The sequence below is a fragment of the Globicephala melas genome, chromosome 2, assembly GCF_963455315.2.
Source record: "Globicephala melas chromosome 2, mGloMel1.2, whole genome shotgun sequence".
Classification (NCBI taxonomy): Eukaryota; Metazoa; Chordata; class Mammalia; order Artiodactyla; family Delphinidae; genus Globicephala; species Globicephala melas.
This window is the reverse complement of record NC_083315.2, coordinates 8,326,458-8,346,563: the sequence shown is the minus strand read 5'-3', so window position 1 is coordinate 8,346,563 and position 20,106 is coordinate 8,326,458. Positions and strand designations below refer to the sequence as shown.

The 20,106-nt window shown below is 42.3% G+C and overlaps 1 protein-coding gene and 1 non-coding gene across 8 annotated transcripts in view; both read right to left on the bottom strand.

Moving 5' to 3' along the window:
• The window catches only part of BEND7 (BEN domain containing 7), a 76,825-nt gene that overhangs the window by 31,695 nt on the left and 25,024 nt on the right, over window positions 1-20,106 (bottom strand). For 5 of the 7 annotated variants that reach the window (XM_060292597.2, XM_060292603.2, XM_060292600.2 and 2 more), the window contains 3 exons: window positions 17,653-17,775; window positions 13,433-13,698; window positions 2,727-2,952 (listed from right to left, as the gene is read on the bottom strand). In XM_060292597.2, coding sequence (XP_060148580.1) covers window positions 2,727-2,952; window positions 13,433-13,698; window positions 17,653-17,775 — 615 coding nt within the window. Of the gene's footprint in view, window positions 1-2,726; window positions 2,953-12,242; window positions 12,293-13,432; window positions 13,699-17,652; window positions 17,776-20,106 lie in introns of all 7 variants that reach the window. The other 2 variants (XM_060292623.1, XM_060292628.1) reach the window with 2 other exon arrangements.
• Window positions 1,927-1,999, bottom strand: TRNAG-CCC (transfer RNA glycine (anticodon CCC)). The gene has a single exon. It is a non-coding gene; the product is annotated as a tRNA-Gly (tRNA).

Here is a 20,106-nt window from a genome sequence, read left to right as displayed (position 1 = left end):
TTCAAATTTATATTCAGTTTTGGTTTCCATTTTTTTTGTTTGTTTGTTTCATCGGCACTTTATTAAGTGGTAGAAATTTACAGCAACATTTTGACATCAATCCTTCCAAGTTAGGTGTGAGAAGACCTGCGGATGGATGTTTAGTACCAGGCCCATTATGTCAATAAGTTAAGGGCAAAGTCAAGATGAAAAATAAAAACCTATGTCCATTCACTCAGCCAACGTGTATTTATGGAAACCTGACTGTGTGTAGAGCTCTCAGTGAAGTGCAACAGGTAATAAAAAATAGGAAGACAAAGCTTCTTCTCAAGGCGCTTGTAAGAAATTGTCAGAATAAATCAGGTAGGAACGTTGGCCGATCAGTATGAACAGGGTGTCTTCGTAAGAGAGACACACCTGACGCCACATTCATACTCTGAATGAGGATTGTAGGAACGTATGCGGTACCCTCTGAAGCGTGGGATGATGGAGGCCTTTCAGCTGTCTATGCTTTTTTATGGTTTGGATTTTTTACAAGCATGTGTTATTTTTGTAATCAAGGAAAAAAAGTCAAAATTGAAATACTTCTATGAATCAACATGGCAGGTAAACAAGTGAAGATACAATATCTGTGGCCTTAGGTTGTTGGTGCCTTATGGGTGGATTTCTGTCTGTTTTAAAGTTATTTTGTTGTTCTAAAAGAATTTATTTATTTATTTATTTATTTTTTTTCTAAAAGAATTTTTTAATGCCAGGTTTAATTCAACAATAAAAGGAGAGTATGAAAAGTGTAAGTTCTTTGGTTTGAATAACCTGCTTTATTATGCATTAGGGGCAGAAGAGCCCTCGTTGCCATTTTTATTTCTAGCTAAAGAGGAGGGCTGTGAAGATGATCAAGGGATGTTTTCTATTTCTCATATACTTTTTCAAACTACTGTACGATGTCCAGTCTAGATTGAAACTGGTAGCATAAAACCCGTATCAGTCTGCTTGTAATGATATATTTCATTATCATCTATGATTAGGGTAACTCTTCTGTCATTAAGATGGAACACAGCCATTCATGATTCCCTAATTTCCAAACCCTTTCATACTGTTAATATACTGCCCTGGAAAAAAAGAAAATGAAAACAATCCCTGGCTACATTTCAGCATGTTTAAAAGCTTCAGCATGAAAAGCATCGGCAGCCTTGCCCTTCATGTTGCCAGAAATCCCAGCCACACATATTAAATCCAAATGGGACCCTTCTTCACTTCAGCAAGTCCTAGTTACATCATTGACTCTTTGTCAAATTCTGTAATCTTGTTTTTAGTGTCGCTTCAGGCTGAATCATTCTTTTCAGAAATGGCACAGATTGTGATATCTCTGTAGCTTACTTAATACAGCTCAGCTGTCACTTTAAGTGAAAAAACTCTGTTGGAGGATGAGAAGTTTTCTGTTAATGAAGGCTCATGTCCTTCTGGCCGTGAACAAAGGCTGCCTGGTACTTGCTAACTCCATTTAAAAATCGTATTATTTTGCAAAGTTAATTGTGGGATTCCAAGCACCCTCTAAGTGCTGTTGAATTCGTTTACTCATTTTGCACGGTGGGGGGACCAGGGGTTGGGCGGCAGCGCTCTGTCTGTCAGTCCACAGCCAGACGACACGGCAACCCTGGCCGGGGAGAGACATCCCGAGCGGTGACTCTGGTGTAACTGAGGCCTGATCCGAAATTTCATTTTCATGGCAGTTGTATTTATATTTGCAAATTCATTTACATTCTTTCTGAAAGTCACATCTAAATACTTCTGTTACCTAAAATTACATTTATCAGAGTCCTAAGTAAGGGCATTTTATTTTATTTATTTTTTAAAATATTTATTTATTTATTTTTGCTGTGTGCCGGGTCTTAGTTGCGGCATGCAGGATCTTTTTTTTTTTTTTTAGTTGCATTATGTGGGATCTAGTTCCCTGACCAGGGATCGAACCTGGGCCCCCTGCGTTGGGAGCGCAGAGTCTTACCAACTGGACCACCAGGGAAGTCCCAAGGACATTTTAAAAGTAAGAAATAAATGAGAAGGAAAATTAAATTTAAAATATGCAGTACATCTAGGATGTGGACCTGGTTGTAAATGAGGATCTACACATACGTGCGCCTGCGTGGCTATCGTAACGCAGTGGGATTCAGACACGCCTTCACACGTGTTAATGGGAAGACCCAGGGACTTGTTTGCATGTAACTGGCACGACTCCATGTCACAAAACCAGAAGGAGCAGAGTAGGGTCTGGCTTCACAGTGGGATCGCTTCCATTTAAAGTATATTTAAAAGCAGTGACCTAGTAAAGCAACTTCTGAACTTTGGAGAGAACTCTTCTACCTTCTTTTCAAAAGAGCATCACGGCTTTATTCTTACAACAAAAATCTAAGTAGAAATCCTGTTTTGATGAAGTTCTTAGAAATGACTGAAAGGAAAAAATACTTTCATTTTCAAAGTTAGTTAAGGAACAACTTTTCAGTTCTGCAGCACATCAGACTGGCTCTTAAATTCTGATTTTAACAAATTAACATCACCTTGAAATAGCAATTTCTAGTGGTATTTGGGGCGGAGAGTTAGGGAGCTCACACCCAAAAGCCAGGCCGGTGGGCAGATGGCCAGCGGCAAGTTAAATTCGCCTCTAGTTCATTTACTACACTTTAAGCTGCATCTTTATGGAATGAAGGCAAAGCTTAACAAAGACCCCGTAAAATGAAATGATGCAGACCAACCTTTTATTGCACCCACAATATTTTGGTCTAGTCCTTTCCGGTTGTCATTGAGTCCTCTTTTCCTCTTCCCATTGGGTAAGGAGTTAGCCAAAGTCTTGTCATCAAAAAATGCACACACCAGTTTTCTAAACAGAAGGCTTCCTGAGCGAGTGTAGTTTGACAGTATAGAGTCCAGCTGAGATTTAGGCATAAACACATCGAAGCCTTCAGCAAGTTGCACTTCTGGCTACCAAAAGAACATAAATACGTCATTAAAAGCAAGATTGGAAGCAACCAACTTTGGGCATACGTGCAACAAAAAAACATCACTAGCTCTTGCAATGGCCATATACTCTGCAAAGCACACAGCCTCGGCTTTGTGTGACAGTGTTTGCGACTTACAAAACCAATTACTAGTGACAGTTCACCAAATGAGATGCTCTAATTCCAATATTAAGTCTCGTCAAAAGCAGTGGAAAGGAGCACGCCGGAAAAGCATTCTCGGCCTTAGAGAAAGTTAAGAGAAAGCTGGATAATTCCCAAAGCATTTAACTCTAGAGCTACCCAGGGGACTTGAGACTTTGGGGTGAAACGTCTTCGTTTTGTAAAGGAGGGAACACAGGCCCAAAGAGATCACAATAAAAATGACTTAGAACTAATTTAGACGTACTCAGTGCCTTACTATTTACAGATCACTTTCTCCTGCGTTAAATAATTTGACCTCAGTTGCCTAAGGACACAAACACGAGGCTACCCTCTAGGTCCCATGCTCTTGGCACTAGGCCAGCGGTTTTAAGCTGTGGAGCTTTTTTTCCTCCAGTGAAAACTTAGGTCAACTGATACATCAACAACAGTGCTGAGCAGGTGCCCTGATCCCTGCTTTTGGGAGGAAAATCTGAAGCTCTATCCCAGAGCACCAATGGAAAACCAGTGTGCCAATCACAGTGTTTCCCTGCTGGGGGTTTCCTGACTGGGATGCTGGATCAGAAGGCCGATAAGGGCCCTTTCAACTTGGACTCTCCCACATAAGCTCAGACACTGATAGTACATTCTCTATGTACATGCCATGGACGTTTACAACCCACCTTCCCATCTTTCAACCCAGCTCACACCATTGCCTTTTCAAAGCCTTTCCTAACTGTTTCTTTCCCGAGGAGGCGGTTCTGCATGCTTTGTCACTGCTATTTATTTGACATACTTATATGACTGTGTTTACTAGACCGCATTATAATTATTGATTAGATCACGGCCCCTCCTGTTGCCTGGAACTCAGTCTTTGTTATCTCTAGGGCCTGGCACATTGTAGGCACTCAGTAAATTCTTGTTCAATAGATAAAAGTTCATCAGTCATTATCTCAACTACTAAGTCATTTACTGTTGACTGTAACACGAGGACTTTAAAATAATAACGTTAAGGTGAAGAAGTGCAGTTGGTAAACTTTTGTTAGAAAGAAAGTCAGAAGGAATCTTCACTTAGGATGTATCATAAAAGCTTTTTCTTAGATACCATGTTTAAAACTTTGCAAAGCTGATACTACTTTAGATTTTCTAAGTCATATTAGAAGTGTGAGGATTTGGGACTAGTTTTTCTCCTAGGGAGCAGGAATTATTTTTGTTTGTGCTGCGGTCAGAGTAAAGGGCTCAGAGAAGGGCTTAAATGAATCAGATGACGTGGGGACAACTTGGGGCCCTGTTGCTCCCAAAGGGAGTTCTCAACTGGATTTTCCAGAAAGTCATCTCACTTCTCCGCTCTACTTTGCCATTTGGCTTTTGGTCTCTGAATGCTTGGTAAATATCACTATGAACACAGTGCTGCCGGATGGTTTCCTGACTTTCGCACCTCAGTGCTGGTGAAGGTCTGCAGAGGCTGACCTTCTGTGCCCCCAACTCCTGGGACAGAAGCTGTACACTCGGCACTCAATGCACGTTGGCTGAATGATTCGATGTAGCCATGTTAGGATTGAGAGAATTCTACCATCAGAATCGAAGATGACGTCTCATTTATAATCAGAATTTGATTTTGCACATCCTATGGCTGACTTTAGACCTTTTATGCTAAATGAACTGACCACAGATTTTTGCTAAGCACTCCATTAACAAAAAAAAAAAAGGACCGCAGCCTACTTTATAGAAAGAGCAACTCACAGCTATTTGAGGACCCGGGCTGGGGGGTACAGTAGCCCTTAAATTTGCAAGAGAGAAAAGGGAAAGATACCATCTTCTCTCGTTCAGGTATCTCTGCTGGATTCTGGTACCCCCAAGCAGGTGTTTAAAATTCAGCCATCTTGTAGGACTTGGACCCGGTTTGAGAGACTCTGACCTAAACTAGCCACCAGGCAGAACTAGCCACTTCTTTCTTCACATATGCAGAGTATTTTCTACGAACGACGTTTCTGGCACTTTTCACACTGCATTTATTTAGTCGGGAGTTTGTGTTTCTCATCAGAAGGTGTACTGTCTTTTGCATTCAGAGTGCCAAACACCCAACTAGCGCCTGATAGATTTTTCTCAGCATCAACAAAACACTATGTAAGAATTCATTCAAAATGACTAGTATTGATTTCGAGGTCTTTTATCCCCACATAAAGGAAGCATGTGTGGAGTCTGCCCTGCCCGGGTCCGGCACGCCAGTCTTCTCCCCGCAGGGCCCACGCTAGCTCAGGGAGCAGGCTACCTAGAGAACACTGCCCTGGCTCAATCAATCGATATTTACTCAGCATCCTCTGTGTGGAAGGAGTTTAAGGTCGGGCTCACTAGACGAGACACGTTCACAAACCCCCAGCATACAAAGTGGAGAACGATAAGCGCTACAAGAGGGGTACAGACCATTAGGCAGCGTTTGGCTGGTGAGGGGGGAAGGGGTTTTGGTTAGGAGGCCAGGATAGCATTTTATCAGGGCCCTGGAGGTAGGATTTAGGAGAGAGATGCAGTCGCTGTTTCTGGCATCTGCTGCAACCCCTAAAACTAAGTCTCTGGAGGTCTCTGTGGAGCCGAGAGACTGCCTATGGGGTCAGAGTAGCATTTTGATTTCTGAGATGCTCTCCCGATGCAGAAGCTGTCGATGCTTCGTGTTCCACTTTCTACTGCCAGACGGTTGTTGTTATTTTGGAGCGCTCCTTCCAGATCAAGGAACATGAACTGGCCCAGCTATGCGTCCCTTACAAAGGAGTCAGTTTTATTAGGTGGAGGCCAGCAGCAGAGGCCAAGGTGACTGGTCTCTGCCCCTCCCTGCTCCTCGCACGCTTTCTTTCATGCAAGTTTCTTAGCTGGTTGTCGGTGTGCACTAAGGGGCCACAACGCAACGAACCAATTCCTTTAAAAAAAAAAAAAGAGGGGAGCTTTACGTCCTGAGACATGAAGAAAAGATACAAGGTTGATTAATCTCAAATTTTTACTCTGAAACCTTTTTATTTCTCCCACTTTAGAAATATAATGGCAGGTGGATTACAGCCGTGTAATGATCCACAACTTTGCACTTATATTTAAAAACAGGTTAAAACTCTTTAATTGTATGCTTGAATCTCTTCTTTTTGTTTACTGTCTGGTCGAAGCGAGATCTCTCTGCTTACTGACGATGGCTATGATAGAAACCACCACTATTCCAAATGAGTATCGTTTTAAAAGCTACACTTCCTTTGATAGAATTACTATTTGATACTCGAGTGAGGACAGACAGCTAATACACTAATTTACAGATTCTATTGATTACTGAAGTAATATGATCTTTAAATGAGGACATCCAAAGTATGGGGCAGGATTTACGACAGTTGGAGTCACCATTTTAAGAGTTAAGAGTCTGAGTTCCCGCTATAAGTTTGGATTTCCATGTATGTCTTGCCGAGTTTCAGTACCTCAGCCACTTAGCACAGTTATGCACCAAATGTTGAATTTTCCTACCCAGTGGTGTTTCATCTTACACCCAGTGAAGTTCGGGAGGCAAAAACTGCATGTAGTCATGAGGACTCTTGAAAATGTTCTTGGACCCAGGCCTGTGGACACACTAACCATCTTGCTTCTCTCTGCATTTCAACTGTGGTCTCCCTTTGCTTAGAAGTAGTTGGGGTCAAGGTCTAGTTTGGCTGGGGGGATCCCATAACACCTGGTAGACTAAAAGATTTTCCCCTAAGTCTCTCTGAACATATCATGTGACTCCTCTATATAATCTAAAGAAAAAATGTAAAACTATTTTAAGGCAATCATAACAAATTAATCACACAGGGAATATTTCTGATATTGGCTGTTTTATATAAGGTATTGTCAGTAGCAAATTACAGTAAGACACGTAAAAAGCTACATGTGGTCATTGGTTAAAAGAGTAAAAGGAAGTGCGTGAATGTTCATATTGGGCATTAGCCCCAGGTTTTTAATTGCAAACTGGTGAATTATACACAATAGTTCTTACACTTGACTTGCCACCTAGTCAAGTTTCAGACTGGCTCAAGACTGAAACCTACAAGGAAACTATGGATGAAAAGGCAGGATTTGGACTGAAAACACATAACAAAATTTTTAAGAATGTTTAAAAGCTATAAATTCAACCTTTCTGTTCATAGTATTATCATACACAATGATCCTTTTTTCTCACAGTATTTATTTAGCAGTGTACTAGACGTACTTCTACAAAAATGAGCTTTAGTTTATGAAATAAAAAAACACACAAAACCCCTTCATAATTGATTGTATTTTGCTCGCAAATGCAATCTGCTTCTGTTTGAGAAAAACTGAAATTGTTCCCTATAACTCAGGTCTGCTCCAGGTAGATTTAGCAAGTATTACCATTACTGTTTATTAAATGACACTCCAAGATCATGGCCAATAAGCTGGGCGGCCCCAAGAACCCACTGGATTGGAAGGCGGGCCTGCTCTCGCTGGTCCAGCTGGCACAGCTCAAAACAGCGCGGCCTGGGGACGTGGCAGAACCGAGAACCACTGCATCGAGGGGGCAGAGGCCCCATGGTGGGTGGACCCATTTTGTAAAAAGGCAAGTAAAAAATGCTCAGGCAAGAGTTCCATCCAAAAGTAGGCGTAATCTCTAGACTAGCACATACTGGACGTTGAATAGGATGATAATTACAGGAAGTCATTAAAGAGTCAATTCTGGATTATTAAGTCAACTAGGGATTTTTATTCGACAAAATTTTGGTAGAACTAAGAATTTCACAGGGGGGAGTTCCCTCGCGGTCCATGGTTAGGACTCGGTGCTTTCACTGCCGGGGCCCTGGGTTTGGTCCTGGTCGGGGAACTAAGATCCCGCAAGCCTCGTGGCATGGCCAAAAAAATAAAAGAAAATTAATTAATTAACGAATTAATGAATTTTTAAAAAGACAATACAGTTTGGCTCCTTGAACACGCCTCCATGCACTTGCATAATGAGACACTGTCAAGTCATTCAGGGATGTTTTCAGCATCGTCCTTTCTCAGGTGGTAAATTAATGACTGAGGACTTGGGCTTGATTTATGCTCAAGCTATTTGAGCCAGAATGTTTAACACATAAGACTTCAGCCACTGCAGTCTAGCTGCTTGCATCACAACTCCAGTGAAACTGCTCCTCGGAGAAGATGTCCACCACTGAGAGCCGGTCCTTAACCCTCTGGGCAGAGGCCGGCTCCACCTTGACAGCCTGCTAGCCTTACGTCCTACTACCCTGTGATGACTGTTTATGTGTTTTCCTCATATGGTATACTTGAAGGGCGAGGACTCCTTCATTTCAGTAGCCCTGGAAAATGGCGCTACGATTAGCGTGTCTTCGCTACTTACTATAGTCCAAGCCCTAGGCTAACGCGCATTACGTGGGTTTTCTAATTTAATTCTCATCATCCTATGAAGCGGCCACTTTCGTGATCCCCAGTCTGCAGATGCAAAAACTAAGGTTTAGAGAGATTAGGTTACTTGTTTAAGGTTATCCGGCTAATAAGTGGTGAAGCAAGGATGTGAACCCAGGCAGTCTGCACTAGAACTTAAACTCTCAAGCATATGACTGCCTTAACTTCAGTGTGTCGATGAATAAATTAAAAAATCACTTGCTTGATTGATTTGCTTTACCAGGTCCCAGTGGATTACTTTATTTATTGGGCTAAGACGAAATTAAGAAAACAGATTCTGAATTCAGGAGCTATTTATGTGGAAAGCACCAATGCATTTTAAATTATTTATTTTAAGAATGACATACACATTAACAAAATGATCTTAATTTGATGGCTATCCACAGCTGTATCTTCTGATAACTTCTGTGTTGCCTAGGATTACTGGAAGGTATTCATAGTAACGACACCAAATAGAAAAACACTTCCTATGTTTTTTAAAAAACATTTTGAAATATTTTTAAAAAACTGATGTTAGTGTTTCACGGTGGCCAAAGAGCAAGCCCAACAAGAAGCAACAACAAGGAAATAAACCGAAGCCACGTGTATCTGCCCTGAAAAACCAATAAATCCAACCAGGTAGGGAGAAACAGTGACTGTAAAATATTCCCAACTGTCTGGTCTGAGTACTGGCAGAATCCTGGGTTGGGAACTCCTAAAGAAAGAATTAAATATTGTGTTTAAATATGAAATTTGGTTTGGGGTTTCTGCTTTTGCTTCTGTGTCGTTCAGGTTTCAATTTTATTTAATGTGCTAACTTAAAATGGGTCAAGTAATCCGGCCCCCAAAGAGGGGCAGGATTTCTGGCCACTCTCTTTTTAAAAACACTATTAGCTCCTGTGTATTTGTTCCTGTCTATGTACACATAAGTTTACTTAACAAACATGTATATTTACCCCTATAAAGGTACTTAGCTAGGACTGCTAAGGTTTAAAAAAGACCCAGTATTTACTGAGTGCTTAAAACATACCAGGTACTATATTCTAAGTGCTTTACATAGATGTCTTCATTTAACTCTTCCAGCCAGCCCCGTCTCTGAGGTTAGCACTACCATCATTCCCATTTTATGGAGAGAAAACTGAGGGAGGCGAGGGTGGGTGCACTTGCTCGGGGTCACGCAGCCGGGCTTGTAGCCTGGGCATCCTGACCTCAGAGGCTGCACCCTTAACCATGAAGGTCTCCCCCAGAGACTTCCAAGTAAACAGCACACACAGCCGTAGTCTAACCTTCCAGGTCTCCTTTGTGTCACAATCGTCTCATCAACAGTTAGTGAGCGGTGGTCACGTTCAAGAACAGGGCTAGAGCAGGGGCCCAAGTCTGGCACTCAGTGGGTGAGGGCACACTCAGCCCTGGTCTGGGAACCAGCTCCACCCTTCTGGCTTTGTGGGCTTGAGCAGGCTGCTTAAGGCCTTTATGCCACCGTCTCCTCATCTATAAATTGAGGATAATACTAGTACCTCGAAGAGTAAGGATGAAATTTGAAAAATTATCTGGCAGAGGATAGCAGACAAACGCTACTGCTACTGCTACTATTAATGCTATTATTATTATTATTTTAAAATTTATTCCCTGCCCTTGAGAAGCCAAGGGGGAAGGAGAGGAAATCACGTAAATAATTACAAACTGGTATAGCAAGTCCTATAAAGGATTGTTGAAATCATATTGGTGCTTTGGGCGGGGGGATGTGTGCACAGTGAGGAATAACAGGGAAAGAACAAGAAAATAGGAGTTAAGTTGAGGAGAGCGTTCTGATTAATGCCAAGTCCTAGACCCAGAGTTTTAAAAGGTGATTTTGTATATTGTGCTTAACACAAACGGAGACGTTTGGCCATATGCTGAGTACCTTTTATGTGCCAGGCACCGCAGGAGGATTTCCCTATGTGCTCCAGGTCATTTAGTGCTGACAGCACTCCGAGGTGCTGGGCTGTAGCTGGTTTTGATTAGGGCTCCCTGTTTCTCTGCACTGAGCAGGGATACCCGTCAGGGGTCAGAGGGTTGGCAGTCCACCTGCAGTGATCTACAGCCCCTCACGTTCGTGCCTGTGCCTAGATACACAAATTTGTATTTGGGTGACTCTAAAAGTCACAGCAAAAAAAGATAATGCATTGTGAACTTTAAACAATTTACAGTAGTTTTTTTTTTTTTTTTTACATTTAAAAAACAATAAAGCACAGGTTTTATGTGTCCTTTTTTCATTGCTTCCCGCTCTCATCTTTCTCCTGTGCTCCAAACGTCTAATGACCTTTTGAGGACACTCGGCTTCTTTTTACTTCCCATCCAGCACTGAAGGCCTGCTTCTGCTCCGTCCTCCCTGTCTCAGTTAAGGAAATCAGTAGCATCTAGTGACCAACCTCGTTTTCTGGGATAGAAATGCGGGGCTTACTTCTCCTGAGCCACCAGGTCCTCTGTGTGGGCACCCCCGGGGGCCTCTCATTTCTCTGTCCCTGCAGGCTCACTGCTCACGTACAGACGCTCCCCATCTCTTGCCTGGCCGCCTGGAATTACCTTCTTCCTGCTCTCTTTGCCTCTAGTCTCTTTTCTATATTCATCAATCATCCACAGTGCTGTTCCAGATTCCATTCTAAACACAGGTATGATTATTCCTCTACTTGAAATCTGCAATGGCTCCCTAGTGCCCACAAGATAAAAAAGGCCCAAGGGCCTCGGCAGGACACATCAGGGCTTTCACTGTCTGACTCGATCCCATGTTTATATCATCATCTGCTATCAGTGCAGGCCACAGAGCTGCTCCAACTACAATGGACCACACGCCCAGTCCTATAACTTTGGACTTAATCGTCCCAACACTGGGTACTTTTCAGAGCCCATCTTCAGATACACAATGCCCATCTTCTTATATATAATCCAGTTATATTACCTTTTCTCCAATTGATTTTATAGAATAATTCCTACAAGATTATGATCTATTTTCTGTTTTCTCCTCTGGACTTGCACCAAAGTTTAAAAGGCTCACGGCTAAGAAATAATAGAAGACTAGAAGGGCACCTCAGTGTAGATGCCTTAGCACTGATGGTCTCATCGCCTAAAGGGCCAGCCTCATTCATGCCATCAAGACTATCCGGGGACACAGTTTCTGATGACGGGACTCACTGTGTGGTCCTCTAGGTGCAGTGACAATTTCCGTGGAATAGATGAATCAAAGGGCATATCAGTTGGATGATGTAAAGATAATATCTGTGTACGCTTTTGCTTTTCTTTAGAAGCATGTTATTCTCCAGTCAAAGACAGTCAGCCCCTAACTGAGTTTACGTGGACAATTCTGAACGTGCTTTATTAAATTTAATACCTCTTGTTAGCAAAAATCATCATGAATAAAAAGCAAATTATTTTTTGGTATTCAAATTACGATACTGGTATTGGTAAAGATAAGAAAAATTCTATTCTATTTCACTAATGTACATAAAGCCTTTAACAGACCTTTCTCAAGTTATCTCTGAAGTACATTTAGACCTTAAAATTTTTTTAAAAAGGAGCAAGTTCAGTTATTCGCATTAGATCGACTCACGCAGGAGACGATTTTCACAACTCAGATGACTGCTCCTGATACATTAATGCCTATCACAGAAAAGAAGGCCTAAAAAATTCAAGAAAAATGTAAAAGTATTATGAAAACTGCTTCAGACTGAATGTACTTTGTGTTGTGGAATCATTTACCTCTGCTTCCAAACGTGTGGTCCACGTGGGCTTTGAAACCAGGGCCTCGGCTGCAGTAACAATGGGGTAGGATCAAATGAGCCAGCTGGTCCAGGGTAGAATGCTGTCGTCATTAATGATTTTTTAAAACTAAGTTTTTAGTCTAGAAGAACTTCTTAACAATTGTGTGTGTGTTCGTGGGTAAAGAAACAAATAAACAGGAACCCCTCACGCCAAGGACTGGATAAAAGGTCAAATGATTTTCTAGTCTAACCAAGTCACGAGATGATTCTTTTTGTTGCCTCCCTTTTATAAAGACCTGTGCTAGCAGACCGTCTTTCTGCAGCTTGAAAGGAACAGCTGATTGAAAATAGCAATTTATTTCTTATTTAAAGTCGAAGAGGTGGGGCCAAACTCTCATCCTATGTAGGCCTGTGGGCATTCTCAGCGGGATTCTCATCCTATGCCATCTGGTAATAATGGCTCACCCATCCTTGTTTATTTTAGGAACTCTCCCAACGAGTTGGGGTTCACGGCATCAGTGTACTCAGATCAAGGTACTGCAAGGAGGGTACGCCGTGGCCGATAGAGCACATTACTGAAGAAGTTCGTTTATGGCCGTGTGACTACAAAATGGTAAGTCAGACGAATGTCTCAGATGTCATTCAGCATCTTGGGCTGCGACGACCTTCTAGCGATGATATTTAAATAGAAAAACCTTTGCAGACTGTTAACCTATCATTACACAGACTCAGTGGCACGGCACTGCGACTTACTTAGCAGTGTGGCTTGCATCTATAAAACAGAAGTAGCACCACTGCTCTTTTTTTTATTATTAGTTTGCGTTTCTAGAAAGGTGTGACCTTACCTGTAGGGTTCTGTTCATTTATGCCCATCTAGAAAGGATTCAATTATGTTCTTTTAGCTCACTGCGCTGAGGAAATTGAAAACGGCTGCTTCAAAGTTAAAAATGTTAATGAAATTAGTGAGCAGAACTTCATCATCCCTCTCCTTTCGGAGAGAATGCGAGCATGTTTAAGGAAATAAGGCCTAAGATTTTCAGAAGAGAAAATCCTGGGCAAGGGAATTACTAAGAGTTTTCCTTTCCTCTTTCCCACGTGTATTCTGCAAGTTTCCCTGGTTTTCTTGGGCAGAACTAGTTAAGGGCAAAGTTACACATTAGCGTCAGCAGCCAGAAAACATCAACTTACATCAGAGGCTGGTGATTCGAGTACGATGCCAAATCCTAGGATGTGGTTCTCCCTGGGGGAGGTGTGCTCGGCCGAGGGGAGACTGGGATTCTCGGGGGCCGCCACCGCCTTCTTCTCGGCTTCTGACGCACTGGGCTTCTGTTTCACAGTGAGAGATTCCACAGTCTTCAGGGGCACTTTTTTCTTTTTATTTCTCTTGCGCGAGACGGCAGTTCGCTGGGAGCAGATAAGGGAAATTGGGGGTTGTTGTCTGTTCTGGGTTCCAACTGTGAACAACAAACAAAAACATGGTCCAGGCACTTGTCTCTAACTCAGGAGTATGTACTTGCTTCATAAACTGAGGCTGAAGTGGGTTCACTCAAGGACGAGGCACGCTGAAATCAACCTCACGCTGGACCTGAAGATAACCAAATGCAGCCTTAAAGGTCTACAGGCAGAAAAACCCAAGAGAATACTCTGCTCCAAATGCTGGTGGGTAATCGACAGGAGGAAGGGATGATGAGCTCTGAAAAAACACTGAAGCATGACTTTACGCATCCCATGACACTCTTGTATAACCGAGAACTCCGGAAATTAAATTGCGGTGTGGACGTTCATGCTTTCTGGCAAGCCAGTCTCAGGAATATTCCAGTTGTCACTTGAGGTTAAACTGATCAGTAGCCAGCAACCTGCAGGTGCCAAAACTGACAAAGGCTGAGCAAGGACGGTCACTGGGGCAAAGCTGATCAAAAGCGTCATTCAGGAATGACCAGTAAGCATGTGGGCCAGGCCTGCTGGTCAACTTCAGGTCCAGTTACTCCGGCCTCACACACCAACTATCTCCACACACTGCTCTCCTGGGTTCCGACCAGGCTGCTCCTCTCTGCCTCAGTTTCATGTAGCTGAAAAAGAGGAAGGCTATAATTCTGTACGAGGAGAGCCAATCAGCAAGACCCAGAAACAGTCTGAGTTCCAAAGACGAAAAGCACCCAGCAAAAACTGGGTGCTGATGCTGCCTAGGTACTTAAGGGAACCAAGGATGCTAATTACAGTTCTCATTGGTGCCCTTCGAGAAGTAACGTTTATTAACCATTTAAAAATACTCTGGGGGCTTCCCTGGTGGCACAGTGGTTAGGAATCCACCTGCCAATGCAGGGGACACAGGTTCGAGCCCTGGTCTGGGAAGATCCCCCATGCCACGGAGCAACTAAGCCCGTGTGCTACAACTACTGAGCCTGCGCTCTAGAGCCCGCGAGCCACAACTACTGAAGCCCGAGTGCTGCAACTACTGAAGCCCTCGAGCTGCAGGGCCTGCGTGCCGCAACTACTGAAGCCCGCGCACCTAGACCCCGTGCTCCTCAACAAGAGAAGCCACCGCAATGAGAGGCACGCGCACCGCAACGAAGAGTAGCCCCCGCTCACCGCAGCTAGAGAAAGCTCGCGCGCAGCAACGAAGACCCAACGCAGCCAAATACGTAAATAAATAAATAAAAATACTCTGATGCAAAGTTTAGTAGGAAAATATGGCATTACTACTTAAATCTTCGTGTGTTGATATGGTTTGATAAATACAACCACAGGACATAGCTGCTTTTTTTTTTTTTTTTTTTTTTTTTTTTTAACAGAAGTACACCTCTAAAAATAAGCCAAATGAAAATCTAAAGATCTTTACGTGCACACCATATGGATCCTTTCCTATCAGGTTGGAAATAAAGAATATTTGTAGTCTGAACTTGATATCTGCATCTCTAGGCTGGACAGAAATTTATAAATAAGTATTAGAAACAAACTACTTGCACTGTAAAATGAGCAGAGAAGTTTTTGGACCGCCCATGCAGTAATTAGTCTAGCTCACCGGTTCTCGACCTCGGCTACACGTTAGAATCACCCTGGAGCTTTAAAAAAAAAAAAAGCCAGTGCCTCAGCCTCACCCCAGATTAATTTGAATTGGAATTTCCAGGGGTGATGCCTGGGCATCAGGATTTTTTTAAAGCTCCTCAAGTGATCCTACTATGCAAGCCGGACAGGAACTTTTCTCTGGTCCAGATTTTCACGCGAGGTGGCTGGGTCTCCATCCCGAAAGTCAGATGGACAACCGAAGCAATTATCTACGGTCTAGGACTCCAGCCTCACTTTCCAAAATTAAAAGCAAAATGATTTAAGTTTAAAGAACACAGGTACTGTCTAAGTTTTTCTCCTCCTTCCGCAAGTCTGGACAGAGCAGCCGTAGTCTGTTGTATCCAGATCTTATCGCTTGATCTTAATCCTGGCTTTCTCCCTGAAGTAAAGGTGAAACTTTCTAAATAGAATTTAAATCTACGTTTTATAGGCAATAAACCTTAAGTAAATCTACGCACTCAACACAAATTCTTAAGTTTAAGGAAAGGTGAGTAATTTATTCAGTTTATCCTTTGGGTTCTCCTACAGCTTTGGAGTCGCTTACCACCCTAATCTGCAGAGGTTCAGAAAAGAAAACAGGGTGACATAGCGGCATTTACTTAATAGATCCTAAAAAGGCTTCAGTCAAGGATTTAAAGGGTTGCAATTTGTAGTTTGCCATTTCAGGAGTAAGGAGCTTAAGTAACAAAATAAATCATTACAGTTTCCTACGCACATTTTCTTAAGTGCTAACAAATTCTTCCATTGAGGAAAGAATCTGTACCGGATGAAGTAACCTTTCTTTCTGAGCTCCTCATTTAGCAGATGTTAGCCTTTACCAGGTTAATAAGAACACAGATTATCCTGGTGGAACAAGGTGAGTTAAATGCTTACTGGCCTGACCAAAATGCTTATTTTTTTTTCCCTTTGGGATAAGACCAAATCCAGCACATAAAATTAGATGTCGCTTCTCAGAAAGCCTTTTGCCCATTTTACTTTCATGTGATCTTGGGTGACTGATATGTTTTAGTATGAAGCTTTTTACATCAAACCACATCATTGAATATTAAAATTTTACTAGAATGCACTAAACGGCACCAGGTACAGTTTCTGAGCAGTGACCTTTCTGAATACCTTTACAGAGAAAAGGGGGTTAGGGAGGATGGTCATAAAAGACAGTGCTATCTTCCTGCTCAAGGAGCAGCTTTTCCTGACAAGGGGGAGGGCTTAATAAAATGATTTGTTACTTTCTGTACCTGTCACACAAATGTCCTTTTGTTCTCCCCTAATTGTGGAGACTAGAAAACACATCCACTATAATAAGGACCTAGACTTCTAGACCTCTATGAAATGCTACAGGTCTTCATAACAAACGCTAACGAAATAGCTGAGGCTCGGACCATGCCTTACAGAGTTCATTTCCATTTACTATCTCATTCCATTTTCACAACAACCCTGTGAGTTAGATATTAATACTCCAGTTACAGATGAGAAATCTGAGGTTCAGAGAAGTTAAACAAGCTAGGACAGGAGAAACTGGGACTCTGACCCCAAACTGCAAGTTCACTGCTCTTCTGTTCTTCAACTTGTCCAACAGGGGCGAGAACAAAAAAAGTGTCGTGTAAATAAAAAGACAAAACAGGAGGTGTCTCTGAGTTTCTCTGACCTGAATGTTAAGGAGAAAAGCCACAGGCAGGGCCCGAGGGCCAACGTTTCCTGTCAGCTGATGCTCTGGAATCTTCACCGGCGGAGCCCACGCTTCCTAAGGGCTCCTTCGGAGCCCACGCTTCCTAAGGGCTCCTTCGTGTGCACAGAAATGCGTCGCTCCCCACCTGTCACACGGAGCCCAGTGCAGGGGGCGCGCGCGCGCGCGTGTGTGGAACTTGTGCAGGAGTGGGAGTGTGTGAGATGCATGCAGCCCCCAAACCGAGCCCCTCAGGAGGGAAGATGAGCCGTTCTCACCTCCTTCCCTGACGTGAACCTCCTTGTTGATTCCCATTAGGAAAATGAGCCTGAGCAGCTCTGCCCACTTTCGGGTATAATTGTTTCAAAGTTTAATTAGCTGACATTTGTGAAGTGTGGGGAGTTGGGGTGAAGTATCCGGAGCACATGTACCAGCCATAAAGCATTTGTTAGAGTTGCTAATGGGAAGATGGGTTGTAGAAAAAGTGGAGAAAATGGCTAATTGAAGAAGCATGTCATCCAGTATACTCCAGTAAAAATATTTTTTAAAAAAACTAAAAAAAAAAAAAGATAGCAAGGAGGGAAGCAGAGAGTAATCAAAGCACCATGAACATCCTGACTGGAGATGTCACGTATGCATTCAAAACCCGAGGCCTCCATCCGAGGCCTGATCTCCGTACCTGCCTGAATCTGCATCAGTTTCCGCATGGCCTTGAGCTCCTGGAGAATGGCCTGCAACGTCGACTGGCAGTTACAAGTACAGCAGTTTGATCCAACTGACGAATTCACCACTGGAAGTTCTCCTGAGCACGAAAGAAAAGAATGACGGACGCCAAGCAACAGCAAGATTATAAACAACCAAAAAAGAAGGAAGGGACCGTGACAGGCTTCTGAAGCCCGTGCAGTTAACTGTGAAGTCGTGCCTGAGGAAGATGTACCCAGTAATTTGGACAGCCTAAATTTTGGGGTCTGACTTCGTCTAATTATCCAGGCTTCTCTACTGTCAGGTGCGTGCTGTGTCTCGGGTGGCAGAGCCTGCGTGAACGGACACACACAATTCACTGTCACGGCAGGCCTCCCTACTGACACCCCAGTTCATCTCAGAAAACAATTCCAGAAAAATTCACTAGAAACACGCTCATGCTATTGCACAAAAAACTAGCTCTGAGAACAGTGTTACCAAAAAAAACAAAAACAAAACCTGGTAGTTGGATATGTCCTGAGGGTTCATATTAAGAATTAAATGTGTCTGTTTAAAAAATAGTTTTATCATTAATCATGTTATTCCAAAAGTTAAGAACGGTCAACACATTAAACTTTCACTCTGGGTGTGGTATGTCTGGGATGGAGAAAGCGGGGGCAGGAGGGTCTGGGAGGATCCATTTGAACTTGAGGGTTTAGAGGGTGCTGGGGTGTTAGATTTTCTCCAGCTACATAAAGGAGATCCTTCTACATCTTTTTTCCGTTCCCATTTCTTTAATTTCACTTTAGTCTCTTTCCCACTGTTTAAATTTAGTATCTTTTCCTTCATGAAACTATCCTGTTTCCCTTACATGTAAACAAATATCTTCCTATTATCCCTGTAATAAAACGGGACATTTGGAAAAACACGCTTTCAGCGCAGTTCTCCCAGTCTCAGTATCCAACCCTGCTACCTTTAAGTGGAGCAGGGTAAGAGACTGCTATCGCTTCGGTTTTTTCACAGGTGGAAGAGGGAAGTTCTAAGGTTTTGGTCCAGTGATATCTTTTAGTATACATTAAATGTAATTTACATCCCGCAATATGCATTATTTGTGGATATACTTAATCTTTGGAACAGCGTAATTATTTACATTCAGAGTTGTAGCACATTGAGATGTTACAACTTTAAAAGTGCAGATAATTCCAACGAGACGCCAGATGCATTCCTATCGAAACTATGCAAGCAATCAACACAAAAAGATCTATTTTTAAACGAATATGGGGGAATTCATGTTTTCAACTTTTACCATTACTAATATTTTCCAAAGTAAATCCACTATCCTTGTGGTATCCTGGAAAACAGAACATTGTTCACCCGACGCTCATTGATGCGGGGCTTACTAACTTCATACATACCTAAGGCTATTTTAGTTCTCTCATCGTTTCTCCCATGGCAGTAGAGTTAGGAGGACGTTGTAGAATATTCCTAGTCACTATTCCAAGTCTATCTTTATCATTTTTAGAGGACAAAACCAACCCTTTTCAGCTTGTTATAAATCATTTTCTAATTTTAAAGAGAACTGCCCTTTTATTTTTATGAAGGAGCCTTAAAAGAGCCATCTCCTTCTAACCTGGAAGCATGCCAGCATGTGAATCTGATATTGGCTTATGTAAAATTAAGAGAGAGAGAAGACACCCATACATCTTTTGGGGTCCCTCCCTGTCTCATCAGCAGTGGCTCAGAATGGCTCTTCATACCTCTGAACTGGTTCTTGCAAATTGTGTTTAAAAAGAAAAATAAAATCACAGTAGTCCTCTTTTTCTTGAAGGATGATGTATGGGGAAAAAAAAAATCCTTAACTTTTCAAGGAAACTGAAAACGCATTCTTCCTTCCTTCTTGTTCTCTGTGTGAAAACTACAGTTCTGCACATCTGTACATAATTTATAGAACGAGTAACATCTCATGTCACTGGAGGGAAAATTAACGTGAATGGAGAAATCATCAAGTTTTTCCTTATGCTTTGAAAAAAAGTTTGCCATTTGATTTTTTTTTCTTAACAATTAGGAATTTAAAATAGATAACTAATAAGAACCTACTGTCTAGCACAGGGAACTCTACTCAATACTCTGTGGTGACCTATATGGGAAAAGAAACTAAAACAGAGTGGATATATGTATGTGTATAGCTGATTCGCTTTGCTGTATACCTGAAACTAACACAACATTATAAATCACCTAGACGCCAATAAAAATTACTAAAAAAAAAATTAGGAATTTAAATTAAGGAAATTTTACTTTAAAGGAATAATTTTCAACCTGAATGAAGCAGGTTGTAAAATATGGCTCAACAGGTTCAGTAGCTTGAATGTGAGGTTGAAGTGAAGGTGTCACCTGGGGGCGGGGTCATCAGTCCTGCCTTTATCTGAGTCTTCCGATAATGAAGAAAGCACAA